At 45.3% G+C, this 18,032-nt stretch overlaps 1 protein-coding gene across 1 annotated transcript in view; it reads left to right on the forward strand.

Annotated features, from left to right (window-relative positions):
* The window catches only part of PPP1R21 (protein phosphatase 1 regulatory subunit 21), a 188,354-nt gene extending 171,914 nt beyond the window's left edge, over positions 1–16,440 (forward strand). The window contains exons 21-22 of the mRNA XM_029593391.1: positions 8,772–8,900; positions 15,834–16,440. Of these exons, the coding sequence (XP_029449251.1) occupies positions 8,772–8,900; positions 15,834–15,863 (159 nt within the window). The 3' untranslated portion in view covers positions 15,864–16,440. The remainder of the gene's footprint in view (positions 1–8,771; positions 8,901–15,833) is intronic.
* Positions 16,441–18,032: the final 1,592 nt, after the last annotated feature.

Here is an 18,032-nt window from a genome sequence, read left to right on the forward strand (position 1 = left end):
CTTTTACATCCAATTGTATCACTTATCTTGTGCTGCTGTTGAGGTAAGTGAGGTCTGGCCAATCTTATGCAGCTGACATCTAGATGTTTCGGAGCGGCTAGGCTCCTTCTTCAAGGGCTGGATGTTGGCAAGAATAAACTGTGGAGCACTGTATATCTGTACAGAGAACATATGAAAACATCCTTCAGTTACTGAAAAATCACTTAACCTATGGACACTAATGGTGGAAACCGATACATACATACGGAAGTATCACTGTACTGTAAAAGAAGTTTCCTTCATGCAGATTGTGGACGATATGCTGTCACTGCGGTCAAATCTGCTTCGCAGTGATCTGAGGATCGCTTGTGTTAATTGATGGTGGCCAAAATTCTATTCAGGTGGCCAGAAATTGCATTTCTATGAAGAGTGACTGTTCTTGTATCGCAGAAGTTCTGGGCGATGTACCGGCTATCGCTTGCAGAACGCTGTGAATAATGTATGAACAAAACCACAAGTTTCCATCTAGCTAAACAGCCAGTATATATAGTGGCGTGGGACAAGGACTGTACTCACTATAGATGAAAATAAACACTGTGCGGCTAGCAACGGCTATCAGCAGCGAAAAATGCTACACCTTTAACTGGCGCGAAGACGCTGGGGAAAGCGCCATATTTAAAGGGAATCCCTTCGTGGTCAGCAAGTGACGTACCGGAGCAAATGCGAGTGACGTCACTAGTTTGGTTGAACGGAGTTTATGTTGAAATTAAATGAGAGAGAGCCTTCTATAACAGGTCATATATTCACCCAAAGAACTGTGGCATATCTTTCACTGTGACAGGTACAAAAGAAGAGTGGGAAATTCATAAAAGCCAAACATAGTAAAACAGGCTTGGGAATAGAAATGTAGAAACAAAGTAGATTCCTAGTTATGTAAGTTTGAAGGGTTGGGCTTTTAACTAGGAGCAGAAGAGAGAACATGGGAGCACCTTGAACTTAACAGGGTAGTTCTTTCAGAGAAAAGTTGCTAATGGAGAGAGATTGTAAAAAAAAAAAAATGGAAGGCAGCTTGTTTAATGCAGGGGATGCTGTAGAAGGTGCACTGCTACAAGTGAAGACTGAAATTTAGAATAGCAATGAAAGAGGCAGCAGTGTGACACCAGACCATATAAGTATTTGTAGCTAAAACCCATTGAGTTTGAGCACAGTGTGAAACTTGATAGAAAGCCAGTGAAGAGTGATTGTAAGCAAAGAAATGGAGTATCAGGGCTGATGGTATAAGAATCAAATCGAATTTTGGTTTGCACTGTTCAAAGTGAAGAGCTAAGGAGACTGGCAAGGAATTTGCTGCAGAGCCAAAAAAAGTCAGAACATCACCATAAAGGAAGGGTGTGAAGAGCATCCAAAGTGTGTGTTGAGCTTCTTTACAATTACATGTATTCATGTCTTAGAATAGATGTTCTTTCTGTTTTGTATCTTTGCTTATGCATGTGACTATGTAATCTGCTAAAATTTGTGAATCAGAATATAATTTTTTTAAACAGTTAATGTACATTGCTGACATTTTTACTTCATGTAGGTATTCAGCTATTATCTTATTTCCCATTGCATTGACCCACTGTAGTCTTCCAGTTGTTGGTATTTCATATTTTTGTATAGTAGTACTGTTTCCTTGGTTCATCATATCAAATTACCTCATGTGATATTGCAAACTTACATTTCTTTATTTGTATGAAATATCTTTTTAGTAGGATTCCCTGTTCTGTTCCTTCCATTCTTTATCTTGCACATCTGAAATTGGTTCTATACTGTATTTCAGCTTCAGTCCTGTGCCTGTGGTTTCCATGAACCGATGTACTCATTGTCATTCTATATAATATAACAGAGTATTGTAGTCAAATAGTTCCACTTCATGCAGTTGTCTTCCATCAGACATCATAAAATAAGCCATTGCAACAGCAACAAATCTTTGGAAAGTGAAGAAAATTAAGACATGTAAGGTTTTCGAAACAGGTGACTGAAAGAAAAAAGACAAAATCATTCAAAAGGTAGAAAGATTCTCAGGAGTAGGACAAGAAAAATATTTATAATACCTAAGGGAAACTGGGAAGGAAATCAGGATAGCAAAAGTGCAGAATGATATAGCTCCTTGAAAGGAACTACAAAAGTTCTCTTCCAGACTGGGAGTGGCAGAAGAGATGTCTTAGTTCTTATCCAATGTTCCTTATGGCTGAAGCAAAACTAGTGCTTTATTTCTCCTTTTTTAAAGGTATTCCTTTGCATCTCTTAGCTCATTAACAGAAAGAGAGCAATTAGCTTTCACAGTGACAATCCAATTGGTCCGGCGCTGCTTGTGATTTTTCAAACTAAAGCAGTTCATCCATGAGGCAGCATGGCATGATCTGGCTTTGTGAAGCAAGCATCTGATTGGGGAATTCGGACAGCAGTATCATAAATACCAGTCTTCCTGGCATCAGGGGCCAGGTGTCCATTTTAAGAGCATAGTCAACCCTTTGTTTCAGGGCAACTCTGCAGATAAGCGTGTTTACATAGCCATCATACCAGGCATTTACATGCCTGGACAGAAAGGTGCAGTTTCTCTAGGTTCTGTACAAAGGGTGCCCAATTTATTTATAAATCTTTTGTGCAGAACCTTGTCAAAGGCCTTTGCTGATTTGGTGACCAGGGAGTTGGATCAAGGGAGAGCACTAGACATAGTGTACTTGGATTTCAGCAAGGCCTTTCATATATCTCCACATAGACTTATAAATTGAGCGCCCTTGGTATGGAACCTAGAGTGACTGACTGGATTAGAAACTGGCTGAGTGGGAGGCAACAAAGGGTAATGGTAAATGGAGTTTTCTCTGATGAGGGGGGTGTTGCTAGTGGTGCACCTCAGGGATCTGTCCATGGACTGGTTCTTTTCAACATTTTTGTGAGCGACATAACAGAAGAATTGTCAGGAAAAGTTTCTTTTGCTGATTCTTCCAAAATTTGCAACAGGGTATACAGCCAGGAAGGTAAGAAAACATGAGGGATCTAGCAAAGCTGGAGGGATGGTCTGCGGTCTGGCAGGTAAGATTTAATGCTAAAAAAGTGCAGAATAATGCATTTAGGAAGCAAAAACCCAAGAGAGGTATAGTAATGAAGGTGAAATTATTCTAAGCACAAAGGAAGAGCAGGATCTGGGGGAGATTCTGACAATCTTAATGTGGATAAAGCAACCGTTATAGCCAGAAAGATGCTTGGCTGCATGGAGAAGAGGAATGGTCTGCAGAAAAAGGGAAGTGATATTGCCCCTATATAGGTCCTGTTGAGACCTCATTTGACGTTTCAAATCCTGAAGACCGCACCTTCAAAAAGATATAAACAGGGTGGGGTTAGTCCAGAGGGTGGCTACTAAAAGTGGTCATTGTCTTCGTTCTAAAGCATATGGGGATAGACTTAAATATCTAAACATGTACAACCTCGAGTAAAGGTGAGATAGGGGAAATATAATAGAAACATTCAAATATCTCAAACGTTTCCATGCACAGGAGGTGAGGCTCTTTCAACAGAAAAGAGACACTATTACGAGGGATCATGCGATGAAGTTGAAAGAGGTAGACTCAGGAGTAATCTTAGGAAATATTTCTTTACAGAAAGGGTGGCAGATGCATGGAACAGCATCTCAGTGGAGGTGGTGGAGACAAAAAAAAAAGTATCTGAATTCAAGAAAATATGGGATAAATACAGGGGTCCCTAAGGAAGTGATGGTAGTTATAATTCTAAATAAATTGAACGGATGGACAGATTAGATGAGCTTATATGGTCTTTTTTTTTTGCCATCATGTTTTTCTGTGTACATGCAGAGAAAGAGTTCAAGCATCCATCTTGTTGCCAAAGACTCATTTTGTTTGCCACATACACATTCAGAAGGTTTTACAGGGCCTTGTTCCTACAGCACTGTAACTTGTCCTTACCTTGCCATTTTTTTTGGAGATGTGCACATTAGTTTGTTGATGTTCTAAAGCAGTTGATGCCACTCATCTTCGAGGAATATCAAAGCTAGATTTTTTTGTTTGGGACTTTGGCATCATTCCATTCTATTCAGCATTCTTCCAGCTTTCTAGGTGAGACTTGGGTTTAAACGTGTGTTTAAATGGATATGTTAGATTCAGATATCTCAAAGATGTACATTTTAAGCAAAGGTTGAGGACCTTTTAGTGGAAATATTTATAAAGCAAGAAGTCATGGGGGTCTCAGGAGTAACAAAAGGAAATATTTTACTGAAAGTAGTAGATGCATGTAACAGATTCCCAGGGGAAGTGGTGGAGGCAAAAACTATCCGAATTTGAGAGCATGGGAGAGACAGAGGATCTGTAGTTATAGAAAAATAAAGATAAATCTAGAGTTTAAGAAGCCTGCAATAGGAAGGGAAAATGGGCAGAGTAGATGGGCCTTGCTCTTTGTTTGCAGTGATACTCTTTTAAATGTAATACTTTCAATTCACTATTTTTCGTTTCGATCTGTAATGCTGAAATAGTGGTATGAATGCTCTTCAGCCTTTCTGTAAAGGAATTGGCATATCTGGCTGGCTCTTCCACTAAAGGCCACTGTTGAATGAGTTTGTGTTTTTTTAGCTCTGACTTAGACCGCAAGTAGCTTGTGCTGCTGATAGTTACTTAGGCTGTAGAATGTCATGCTATGTCTTGTTTGAGAGAGTTGATGTATCAAATGAGCAATCTCTAAAAGACCAAAAACATTTCCTTTAACATGACTTCTGATCTTTCTTACTTTTTCTGGGCAGCCTATCCTGGTTTATTTTTTTCTGCTGAAAAACTAGGAAAAAAAAAACTAGTGTTCTTGTTTCTATTTTTTTCATTGTTCTACTGAAAGCCCCAAATATGTTCATACAATTGTATAATCGAAGGTTTTCTGCTATGTTGATATGTGGAAATGGATTGGACTTCTCTTGCTCTAATCTACTTTCAAGTTGTAGTTACATTTATCTTCTGTTGCAAGAATCATTAGTTCAAGTTATTAAATGGCATGTCTCCCAGAGCCATTGAATTGCTAATATAGTATTTATATTGCTACACAATACTGTGGACCAAAATAAAATATATAATAGATTGTATAAAGTAGTCAATAACAAAAAACTACTAAACTTCTATTTTTTTAAATTCTTTTTAAGGACAGTCAAATATGTGGTCAGTCACATGGGGTAAAAAATCTCTCTGGTAACATATGGTGTTTTCATAATTGCCCTTTTTTTTAGAAAAATTTTATTTTAAAAAAACAAACCCTTAGGGCCGGTTTTTCAAAGCTCTATGCGCGTAAATCGGGTTACACGCGCCAGACCTATTTTAAAAAAGCCCAGTGACGCACGTAAAGCCCCAGGACATGTGTAAATCCTGGGGCTTTACTAAAGGTGCAGGGGCGGGGACAGAGGCCTCTGACATAGCGGCCATTGCCGCTGTATTGGAGGATCGCGTGCCGGCAGGCTGCCCAGAGGCAGGCATAGAAGGTAAGACAAAGCCAGGGGGGGGTTAGAGTAGGGCTGGGGGGGGGAAGGTTAGGGGAAGGGGTGGGAAAGGTCAGGCTAGGGGAAGGGGTGGGAAAGGTCAGGCTAGGGGAAAGGGAAGTTCCCTCTCAGGCTGCTCTGATTTCAGAATGGCCTGGGAGGGAACGGGGGAAGGCAGTGTGGCTTGCACATGTACGCCCGCGCACACCCTTTTTAAAATCTACCCCTTTGCGTATCAAATTACTTGTATACGATATCTGAAACACTTCTCAGTTCTGAAGCAGCAAATAGTCCATACAAATAGTTTTTCTGTGGCACTTTTATTTATTTTATTTATTTAGAGTTTTTCTATACCGGCATTCATGATACAATCACATCATGCTGGTTTACAAAATAACAGGGGGAGTGATAACTTTGAACCTTGAACAAGTGAAGAGAGACAGTGCAGTTACAATAAAAACAAGGCTGTTCTACTGGGGGAAGAAGAAACAAAGCTATAGTAACTTAACAGACAGAGGTATAATTATTTACAGTATGCTGAAGTGTCTTTCTATGGTTGATGCTAAGAATCAGTTAGGGTCTGGAAAGGCTTGTTTAAACAAGAAATTTCTTGAAAGAAATTCATTCTGAAAGAATGAATTCCACATGAACACAGATTAAAAATATTAAACGAGTGCAGCTAGTGCAGAAAAATATCAGCCCAAGGGATTTTTTTCAAAACCAGGCCACTTGATTTCTGACTTGGTCATGAGCTCCAAAAGCATACCAAGCCAATCATTGATAGGTACCCCTCACGTCACCTGGAGCCTGGAAGAACTGAGACACACAAAAAATCTCCCAAAATAAATTTTAACATTTTTCCTAAGCAATTAAGTAGCAAACATCCTATACCCGAAGTTAATAAACTGAACTGCTGTCCCACTTCTATCCATGCAATCACCCCCCCCCCCCCCCCCCCCAAGCTTGGTTACATCTCTCGTATCTGGTCTGGTGTTAGTCTTCTGCCAACTAATCAGTTCAAGTAATGAGACAACCATAGTGCCAGCCAGTGGCTCAGACACACACAATCAGACATAGACAAAATACATACATACAAAGACATTTGCTGTTTTGCTGCTGCTCATGTGCTCATTCACAGCTCGATACAGCAAGGACGCGTTAGAAAGAGTGCGGCAGTGCCGGGCGCACCCTCGTTTGCCCCACGCACTGTTCTGATCACATACCGCTCGATACTCTATTTAAATTGATTGCAAATGCAAGCTGCGTCTGCGAAGTGATAGGCGAAGCGTTAGGCCCGCACAACCCATTTTACTGTATAGGCGCTTAATACAGCGCCTATACAGTATCCTGGGTGCACTGGTACCTGTCATTTCAAATGACATTTGAAATGACAGGCACCAGGAAGTGGATCCCAACTTTAACCCATGAAAACCGAAAATCCCCTCCTCCCGAAGCGGCTCGACATGTGCCAACTTACCTTTTGTTGCTTTTCAGCCCCTTCCCTTCTCTGCCGCCCTCCGGAGGGGGCAGCCGGCGGCGAAAACGGCTCGCAGCGATCCCCCCCGCGCCAATTCATTGAGGACGTTTTCCATAGGCACAGAATGGGAGAGCGTCCTGTTTGGCTAAGGCTGCTAGTTTTTAATTATTCCACTGGTCCCAGTCTTAGTTTTACATACCCCAAGAAACCTAGGCACGCTCAAGCTAAGGTGATCAGACAGTTCCTGCTTTGCTCTGAGATATTCAAATCAAAAGTAAAGGATGTTTAATTATCCAAAAATTTCTCCATATTTTCTTATGTCCTTTAAATTCAGCCTCCTGTTTTCTTTTATTCGAGTTTGTTGTTATTATTAACAATGTAGTGTCATTGATTCAAGATATGTGAAAAACAAATTAGAAGGTTTCAAATAATTCTCTTTAATTATTCTCTAATATATTTTGGTTTTATATACATACAGTATTTACCTATGTTTAGATTAAAGTATGTTTCTTTGTAAATTGAAATGAAAAATGATAAAGATATAAAAAAAAAAAGGGAAAAACAAATTTACTGGTTTGAAATACGTTTGTTTTGTAGACATTAAATAATATCTAAAAAAAAAAAAAAATAAGGATTAAAAAATCTCTCTCCATACCTGGGAACATTTGATTTCCAATTATCCTAAAATTGTTGTGGATTAGCAGAAGAGAGAGATGCACAAACTTTCTTCTTCATCCCTCTCATGCACACACAGACAGAAGCACACACCCTTCCTCACACACAGGCTAGCTCCCTCTCTATCATACACACACACAGAAAGCAACCAAAGCATGTTCGCTCTCTCTCGCTCAGAAGCATGTTCTCCAACGTACAAACACAAGTAGGCTCCCTCTCTCACACGCACAAACACCTCTCTTACAATTGTGCCCCTCTGCTTTTTCTTCACCATGCAGCCTGCCTCTCTCTCCTTTCTTCAGTCTGTTGGCTTGGGCTCCCTCAATGGTCTATAGCTCCTGTCCTTGGCTCCAGCAGCAACCCACAGCTGAGCAGCTCCTGTTTTTTTGCTGCACCGTGGGCTGCTTCTGTTTTCCTTGGGCCCCCACCATCCTGGGCTGCAGCTCCGGTGGCCTCTCTAGGACCGTCCACAGCTGAGCAGTTCCTTTTTATGGCTCTGCCAGTGGCCTGCAGCTGTTTTCTTCAACCCCAACCGGCCTGGGCTCCGGCAGTGACCTGCAGCTGAATGGATACTTCTTCAATTCTGCCGACGGCCCCAGCGGTTTTCTTCAGCCCTGCCAGCAGGGGAGAGAGACAGGAAGTGAGGGGAAGCGGCCTGTGTGTTTCCCGCTATCGTGGTGCTGCATAGGGGAAGGTGCATGTGAGGAGAGTGGGGAGCAAATGTGAGGCCCTTGCTACTGCCAATTTGCTTGAGGAAAGAGGGAAAGCAGGCCCCACAACCCACACAGCCACAGCACTGAATGTTGAAAGGCAGGCTTGATGTGAGAGAATTGCTGCTGCGGGTTTGTGTTGGACACAGCAGCTCCGCAAGCATGGGGCCAAAGCAGTCAACACTAACCACATGGTTGGGATGACCATGTGGTCATTTTAGTCCATGGTATTGTGTAGCAGTATTACTCAAGTATAGTTATCAGATTTGTTCCTTTTGGAATTTTTTCTTTTAATATATTCATCCACCATGATTATTTGTTGTGCATAAACTATTTTTAAAACTAAGTATGTATGATATGTACAAAAGAAAAAACTTGCCAGTTTATACAGTATTAAGATAACTGCCTGTATTTCAATGTTCAGGATGAATTGACCACCACCAAGAGGAGCTATGAAGATCAGTTGAGCATGATGAGTGACCACCTTTGCAGTATGAATGAAACGCTATCTAAACAAAGGGAAGAAATTGATACCTTGAAGATGGTTAGTAAGGTAGGTTGTTGAATATTGGATTTACATTGTACAAATACAGGCTTTCAGTTGACAACATTAATATTCCACCTTTCTGACTGGTGAAAGCTATGACAAAGTAGATTTCCTAGCGTGTAGCAGATGGACTCAGGACCAATGGGTATAGTGTACTCCTGCTAGCAGTTGGAGACAGATCAGATTTCAATCTGACGTCAGCCCCTAGTACATATACCCCTGCAGGAAGTGCAGCTCTTCAGTATTTTCCGTCTCCATAGCAGTTAGGGACTATCTGCACGCTCTCAAGCGTTAGATCAAATTTAAAGAAGACAACTCAAAATTGAAAGAAGAAAACCTACCTTATTTTATTTTACCTGAAGATGAGCCCCTCTCTCCTGCGGTGATACCCTCGAGTCCCTCCCCCAGTTGAGATTCTCGAGGTGATTTCCGTGGTCCCTCTGAGGTGAGCCTCGGTCCGGCGGCTGAATCGCGGTGAGGACCTAGCCCCCGATCCTTTGGGCGCAGCTGAGAGGCAGCGGGTGCACCCTCGAGCGCGGCGGTGAAGGTATTTGCCCTCTCCCCCGCAGCCGGAGACCGCCCAGGACGAAACCGGGAAGCGCCGAAGACCAGGTAAGGTAGAAATCTTCTACTTAAATCCGGTCTCAAAGGGTCGAGGACAAGCACAGGTCACCGACCTGGACCAGTGCCACCGGGTTGATCCGCCCTAGCAGGGCCAGGCCCCGGCTTTTCCAAGAGTCTGCCCACGTGGAGACTCTCTGAGGGGGTCGCCATATTGGCCTACTTGCTGCGCCGTTCGCCTCCAAGCACACATCTCTGAGCCAGCCGCACAAAGCACTTGTGCGCATAGACTTACACGCACATAGCTGAGCGCATATCTACAGCACAGCCGCTCGCACAACTTACACGCTCAGTCTAAGCGCACCGGAGCGCATAAGAGTTATGTGCCGACAACCATGGCACCCCCAGGAACAGAAATTAAAGCGCAAGGCCTCTGCCCAGCATGCCACATCAGAGCTGCACAAAGCGAGGAGGCCGACGCCCTGTTCACGCAGTGCGATGAGGCCCTGGGAGATCCAGCCCAGGGCCAGTCCCACCCAGGGCTGAGTTCCAGCTCCTCAGGGGGCACCCCGGACTTAGCCAGGGCCCCCCCCCCCCCCCACAGGGACCCCCAAGGAACCAGCATCCCTCGGCTTTGATCCAGCGTCCATATCATGGGTGGAGTTTTTCAAGGGGATTCAATGCAAGGGGAGTTTTTCAAGGGGATTCAAATGCAAACTGAACCTCTGGCTGTCCAGCCACATGCTCCACCGGAGGACCCGCATGCTCCAGGCCCCTCAAGACCTAGGCACAGGCTCCCATTACCCAAAACCCCACCTACGGGGACTCTGACACCTCTGAGAAAGAAGCCGAACCCCTAGAAGAAGGGTAGCTCCCCCTGAGGACAGAGCCTCACCGAACCATGAGATGCTTCTTCACAAAGGACGAGCTCCCGGACCTGGTCAATCAATGTCTGACGGAGCTCGCTATCCTGGGCCCAGGTACTTCGGGGAACCGAAACCGAACCCCCTGCTGGAGGGTCTTCGTCAGACTTCTCGCCATTTCCCTCTGTTACAAGCAGCATAACAGCTGATTGACCTGGAATGGAATGCTCCTGAGTCCGCATTCAAAGGGGACGAGCCTTGGCAGCCCTGTACCCCCTGGACCCAGCAACCAAAGATCTTCTTGCATGCCCAAGAGTGGATGCTATGGTCTGCACGGTCTCTAGGCGCACCACTATCCCAGTGGAGGGAGGAGCTGCACTCAAAGATGCACATGACAGACGTCTGGAGTCCATCCTCAAACAATCATTTGTCGTCGCTGCTATGTCTCTACAAATTGCGGCCTGCTGTACCGTGATGACACGTGCCTGCCTATCACAAACCAGGAACACCCTGGGAGAAGACATGGAACCAGCGGTATCATTCCTAGCGGACACTGCCTCTGACCTAGTGCGCACAGCGGCCAGAGGAGTGTCCTCTGCGGTGGCTGCCAGGAGACAACTCTGGCTCCGAAGCTGGTCGGCTGACGCATCTTCCAAAACACGCCTCACAAGGATGCCCTTCAAAGGATCCCTCCTGTTCGGCAGTGAACTAGAGAAACTGGCTGACAAATGGGGCGAGTCCCCATTGCCGCGACTGCCGGAAGATAAGACACAGAGAAATTAGCGTCCCTTCCCCAGGTCCTCCAGGGGCAGAAGTTCGCAGCGCTTCAATCCTTACAGGAACAACTATCAAGCGCCCCGCCCTACAGGCAGGAACCAGTCCTTTCGGACAAACAACAAGAGGGGAGCCAGCTCGGGTACGGGCCCCAACCGCACCACACAATGAGATTCAGCCTACCCATCCAAGGGAAGAAGCCTTAGGGGGCAGATTAGCCCTATTCTACCACAGATGGGTTGAGAGAACTTCGGACAAGTGGGTCCTAGCCATCATTCGGGAGGGGTACTACCTGGACTTCCTATGAACCCCTCCGGACAAGTACGTGGAGTCCCCCTGCCACGACCCCTCCAGGTGGGCGGCAATGGAAGCTACACTATCCAGGCTACTGGCCCTCGAGGCCATAACCCCAGTACCTCCACAGGAAATAAATACTGGCCATTATTCCATTTATTTTATCGTTCCCAAGAAAGAGGGAACATTCAGGCCCATCCTGGATCTCAAGTTGGTCAACCGCCACCTCAGGATCCCTCGCTTCCGCATGGAAACCCTACGATCCGTTACAAGGGCGATACAACCAGGAGAGTTTCTCACATCCCTGGATCTTTCGGAGGCCTATCTGCACATCTCCATATTTCAGGAACATCAGCGCTACCTACACTTCAAAGTCCTGAACCGTCACTACCAGTTCTGGGCACTACCCTTCGGGTTAGCCACAGCACCCGGGATGTTCACCAAGGTAATAGTGGTGCTGGCGGCAACACCGAGGAAGGAAGGAATTCTTGTTCACCCCTACCTGGATGATTGGCTGATCAGAGCAAAGTCACCGGAGGAAAGCCACCAAGCAACCAGCAGAGTCATAACTCTACTGGAAAGCCTAGGATGGGTAGTCAACACAAACAAGAGTTCCCTACAGCCCTCACAGTCGCTGGAATACCTAGGAGTCCGATTCGACACCAAAGAGGACAAGGTCAGCCTGACCCCCCACGAGGAGATCAAAATTGTGGAACCGGCTACAAACCTTGCTGGACGATCCTCGTCCCACAGCATGGGATTAGCTGCAAGTCCTTGGGCTGATGGCATCCACACTGGAAGTTGTGCCATGGGCGCGAGCCCACGGTCCCAGAACTACACCGTACGTCTATCACTCCCGGGCAGAGTTCGGACCCAGCTACGGTGGTGGCTGCAGGCCAACCACATGAGCCTCGGATCAAAACTATCCTCCCCAACCTGGACTCTACTCACCACAGATGCCAGTCTGCGAGGATGGGGAGCACACTGCGAGGAGCTAACCGCCCAAGGGCAGAGGAATGCAGAAGAGGCGGGATGGAACATCAGACTAGCCTGCATGCGGTTCGTCCACAGACTTCAAAACAAAGCGGTCAGAGTAATGTCGGACAACGCCACGACAGTGGCCTACATCAACCGGCAGGGGGGAACCAGAAGCCAACAGGTGTCCCTAGAAATACCCCCTGATGGCATGGGTGGAAGCAAACCTCCAGGAGATCTCCGCCATCCACATTGCCGAGAGACAACATCACGGCAGACTTCCTCAGCAGGGAAAGTCTAGACCCAGGAGAATGGAGGCTGTCACCCACCGCCTTCAAGATAATAGTGGATTGGTGGGGGACACCGGACATGGACCTTCTGGCAAACAGATCCAACGCCCAAGTATCCAGATACTTCAGCCACAGGCGGGAACCGCAGTCCCAAGGGATCGATGCCCTGGTACAGCCCTGGCCCCCAGGGACTCTACTATATGTCTTCCTGCCGTGGCTCCTACTGGGCGCAACCATTCACAAGTTACACCTGCACAAGAGACTAGTTCTTCTGGTGGCTCCGGACTGGCCAAGAAGACCCTGGTATGCAGACATGAAGACTGCTGGCAGGGAACCCCCTACCCCTGCCCCCACACACAGGGACCTACTACAACAAGGTCCGATCCTCCACGAGGACCAAGCTCAATTCTCTCTTACGGTCTGGCCATTGAGAGGGCTTGCCTGAGAGCGGATACTCAGGGGTGGTAATCGACACCCTCCTCCGAGCACACAAGTTCTCCACATCACTAACGTACATAAGGATCTGGAATTGTTTGAAGCCTGGTGCGAAGACCACAACATCAAGTCACGCTCATTCACAGTTCTCGTGATCCTGGAATTCTTACAGAACGGACTACAGAAGGGCCTGTCCCTCAACTCCATCAAGGTACAGGTGGCTGCCCTGTCATGTTATGGCTCCAAGAGAGAGAGCAATAGCATAGCCTCTCACCCGGACGTGTCACGCTTCCTGAAAGGAGTCAAACACAGTCGCCCACCACTAAAGTGGCCGGTACTGCTGTGGAATCTCAACCTCGTTTTGGACTTCCTAGCGGGAACCGCCTTCAGACCCCTACGAGGTCTGTCCCTTCGCCTGTTAACCTTGAAGACGGTGTTTTTGCTGGTGGTGTGTTCAGCCTGCCGCATATCGGAACTACAAGCACTGTCCTGCCAAGAGCCATTCCTCAGGCTCACCCCGGGGTCCATCCAACTACGCACGGTCCCCTCCTTCCTCCCCAAAGTGGTCTCACACTTCCACCTTAACCAGACTATCTCGCTACCAATGACGGATGGGCGGAAGAATTCGGAAGAAGCCCGTAGTCTCCGCCACCTCAACATCAGCAGACTCCTATCCAGATACCTGGAAATGTCCGATCCCGTACGAAAAACAGACCACCTTTTCATCCTTCACAGCGGAAAGAGACAAGGGGAAGCGGCCTCACGGGCAACCATCACCCGCTGGATCAAGGAAATCATCAAGGCGGCCTACGTAGAAGCTGGCAAGCCACCACCTCTACAGGTCAAGGCCCATTCTACCAGAGCCCAGGCAGTATCATGGGCAGAAACTAGAATGCTGTCACCTGCCGAGATCTGCAGAGCGGCTACATGGTCCTCCATCCATACCTTCTCCAGATTCTACCGTCTGGATGTTCAGGCTCGGGAGGACACAGCATTTGCAAGGGCAATACTAAGTGGGTCACGGGCAGCCTCCCACCCGGATCGGGAGTAGCTTTTATACATCCCATTGGTCCTGAGTCCATCTGCTACACGCTAGGAAATGGAGAAATTACTTACCTGATAATTTCATTTTCCTTATTTATTTATTTATTTATTTATTCAACTTTATATACCGACTTTCAAATAAATTTCAAGGCGGTTTACATTAGATTGAGTTGCAGTAGCGACACTCAAAATACATATACATATATGGGAAACATATCCTTGCACATCTTACATCATCAAAATTAAATTAAAACTAAAAACCATACTAAGTACAATCATGAATAAAACCCCACCATTTCTTCCCCATTCCTCAAACAGTTAACCCTTCTAGTATCTCCTCAATCTCTAGGGATATAATAGGCGAGGTCATTTAATTAACATAGGCCTGTTCAAATAGCCAGGTTTTTATTAGCTTCCTGAAACTATTGATATTCTCCTCTAACCGGATCTCAACAGGCAAAGAATTCCATATCTTTGGTCCTGCTAGAGACAGGGATCTCTCCCTCACTGAACTCAAATGAGCCAGTTTGGGTGATGGTATAGTCAGCAGGGCCTGTCCAAGTGATCTCAAGTTCCGTGCTGGACTCAGCATCCCACCCTTGGCTGCAGTCACGCAGGGCCTTCAAATGTTCAAGGGTAAGCCATGTTTTTCATTTACCTAGGGCATCCACCCGGCCAGGTGTCGACGCTTTCCGGTTGAGTACACTGGCGGTCTCCAGCTATAGTCAATCAACCAGTTCACGTTAATCAAGATAATCAAGTTTAACGTTTAACCAAGTTATGAAGTTATCCAAGTTAACCAAATTATTAAGTTAATCAATCAGTCAGTCACACATATATCCACAATGCTTTTCGAGGAGAATACTGAAGAGCTGCACTTCCTGCAGGGGTATATGTACTAGGGGCTGACGTCAGATTGAAATCTGATCCGTCTCCAACTGCTAGCAGGAGTACACTATACCCATTGGTCCTGAGTCCATCTGTCTACACTAAGGAAAACGAAATTATCAGGTAAGTAATTTCTCCATTACATTCAGGTACTATAGGAAGTTCCCTATCCCCAGAGGGCTTTCAATGTTTGTACCTGAGGCAATGTAGGATAATGTGACTTGACTACAGTCACAAGAAGCAGCAGGATTTGGACCCTGCCTTTCCTGGTTCACAGCCTGTTACTCCACAAAATTGCATTACCCCTTGCAAAAGGTATGTCAGATGGAGATGCTTTGTGTAGTATCTCAGAAACAAATTGTCTCTAATTGTTTAGTTATCAGTGTTTGGACTTCATCAAGCAAATTGTACTTGGGATGATTCTTTATACTCATCTGGTTTCCTTTCCCTTTGCATTTAAGGTTAATACAATCTAAGCCATTTTTTTTTTGTTTCTAAATGGTAGAATTTTCCCATGTGTCATATTTGTGGTTATAATTCTGCAGTTTTGCTCCCCTCCTACTCCAATGACATTCATTACAGTGTAAGCAAATACAGAACATCAAACACACAAGGTTTTAATTAAGCATGTAGTTGTAAACAAACAGGACCATGGGTTGTAAATGGAATGGTGATAGTTATTTCTATATCGTGCTTACTGCAGGAGCAGCCCAAGTTGCTGACTTGCTTAGAGTTTTGTAGATATGTATCTTCGCCAGAGCAATTGTTTTCACATGTCCTCACTGTTTGTTTTTTGTTGTTTTTGGTCACAACAGGGAAATTCCAAAAAGAACAAAAACCGATAGTTAATGGTGGCTGGCCAGTCGTTGACCAGACAAAGCAAGTTGCTGTTTCATAGAGCAACAAACGCTGCAGCTTCCAAGCCCGGCCCCTGGATTAGTCCTTTGCGGGAAGAAGGTATTTTCATGGAGCCACCTTAACAAGTCAGCACTGAATACGGCTTTGAAAGCTTTGGAACATATTTGTACCGGGAAATGCAAATACAGAATTTCATACTGGCAGTAAAACAGTAATGCACACTTGAATGATAATTAACAGGAGTTCCTTTGCTTTTACAGTGCACTTTTTAATTGAATTTTAATTTCATTTCAGAAGTTTTGTATATTTTCAGATCAATTCTGTGCTACAATTAGTATCGGTAATTGTCTGTAACTGATTGAAATGTTGAAGGTGTCTGTACTCCTACATTGGTTCCTCAATTTAATTCTCAAAGCACAGGGTCTTAGTTCATTTGGAAACAATTTTATTGGGCCATGTAACACGTGCACTTACTGTAAATGTATTCTGTCCTCTAACTCTTGTTCTGTATTGTTCAGAATGAAGGCTTAAGTAAGTCAGTCAATAAATTCACAATTATAGTGATGACTTGGAGTTTTATTTAATAGAGTATATGGAATAAAGAACGGAAATTCTGGAGCAATGTTTCTAATACCTTTCTATTACTTTGGATATTGTTTTTGCATCAAATATTTTTAAAAGTTAGCTCTTTTATGCAGTCACATCTGCAGAAGGGGACCTTTGTGATCTGGTAAGCTCACGTATACTTTAGTCCAATAGAAGTTTTTGCTATAGATTATCCAATTTTCTTCCAAATCCATACCACTACTGAAACCCAAATAAGTTTTTCCTGGCATGAAGATAGATGGACTTAGAACCAGTTGTTTATGCTACCTTGCCAGCAGATGGAGACGGCGCAAGCTGACATCACAGTATATATAGCCCTGCAGAGACCCCAGCCTGCCAGTATTATTCCGTCTCAAGCAGATGGTAGATGTGCATATCCCTATGGGGATTGCTTTAGATTTTGGAAGGAGGATTTTAAATTAAATGGTCACTTGCAGTGATACCAAGTGGACCCTCCCCCATTGCAAATTCCTTAGGTGTGATTTTCATGGTCCCTCAGATGTGTGCCTTGATCTGGTAGCTGGGTTTCCTGGCATGGTCTTAGCTGATTGTACAGCTTAAAGGCAGTGGGTGCAGGAGGGTCCAAGCTCGGCAGTGATGGCAGATGCCCTCTCCCCCGCAGCCGGAGACAATCTCTGTACTCGGCCAATAAGCATTGAGCTCAGGTAAGTTGGGGTTTTTTTTGGGGGGTTTTTTTTTTTTAAATCAAAAAGGAAGCAGTTTTATCTTCCAAGACAGAGGAGTTTTTAGGACTTCCTCCGGGCTCTGTGCACCTTTCCGACATCGTTCCCACTCCCATTGGGGTGGGGGACCTGGGCAGCCTAGCATGTTGAGCAATCCCAGTAGCCTAGGCCCCGCAGTTAGGTTTTTTGCCTGCTTGCCATGTGGTAGGCTGCAGCGGTGTTTTCATGCACTTCTGTGCGTGCTTTACTGCCCTCTACAGGATGTTGGTGTGCGCAGTGCATCGGCTCTGCACGCACGTGCGCTCAGTTTAGGGAACAGCTTTTGCGCACAAGTTTTTAGCATGGTGGTGTGCTCAAGCCTTCGCGCACAAGTTGTGCGTGTGGGTTGAGGCACCTAACTTTGGTGTGCATAATTTTTTTGAGTGTGAGCCATTTGGACGCACATTGATAACTGCTGATGGTGCAGGAGAACAAGAAGCCTAAGCACCTTTCTCTTTTGTGTTGCCTGTCATATTTGGGCTTCTCAGCTGATCTATTTTCTAACATGTATCAGTGCTGTTTGGATGCTCAGGGAGAGTTGTCTTCCTTGGATTTTGCTAAGCCTGGATCCTCCCATTCTGATAATGGTGTGGTTTCAGCACCAGCCCTTAGTACTCCCTTGACTGGCTCCTCTGCTGACAATAGCAGTTCAGTGGGCCCGCTCCAGTTCCTTTTGGGTTTGGAGTGTACCCAGCTGCTTTTTCTTGGGTGAAGTTTTTTCAGGGTTTACAAGCCTTTCTTCAGGCACAGTCCTGTCATATTGGACCCTCAGCCAGTGGCCCCTCCCTCTTTCAGTCCTATGGTTAAGTGCCAGAGCACGCCTTGGTT

The sequence above is a fragment of the Rhinatrema bivittatum genome, chromosome 3, assembly GCF_901001135.1.
Source record: "Rhinatrema bivittatum chromosome 3, aRhiBiv1.1, whole genome shotgun sequence".
Classification (NCBI taxonomy): Eukaryota; Metazoa; Chordata; class Amphibia; order Gymnophiona; family Rhinatrematidae; genus Rhinatrema; species Rhinatrema bivittatum.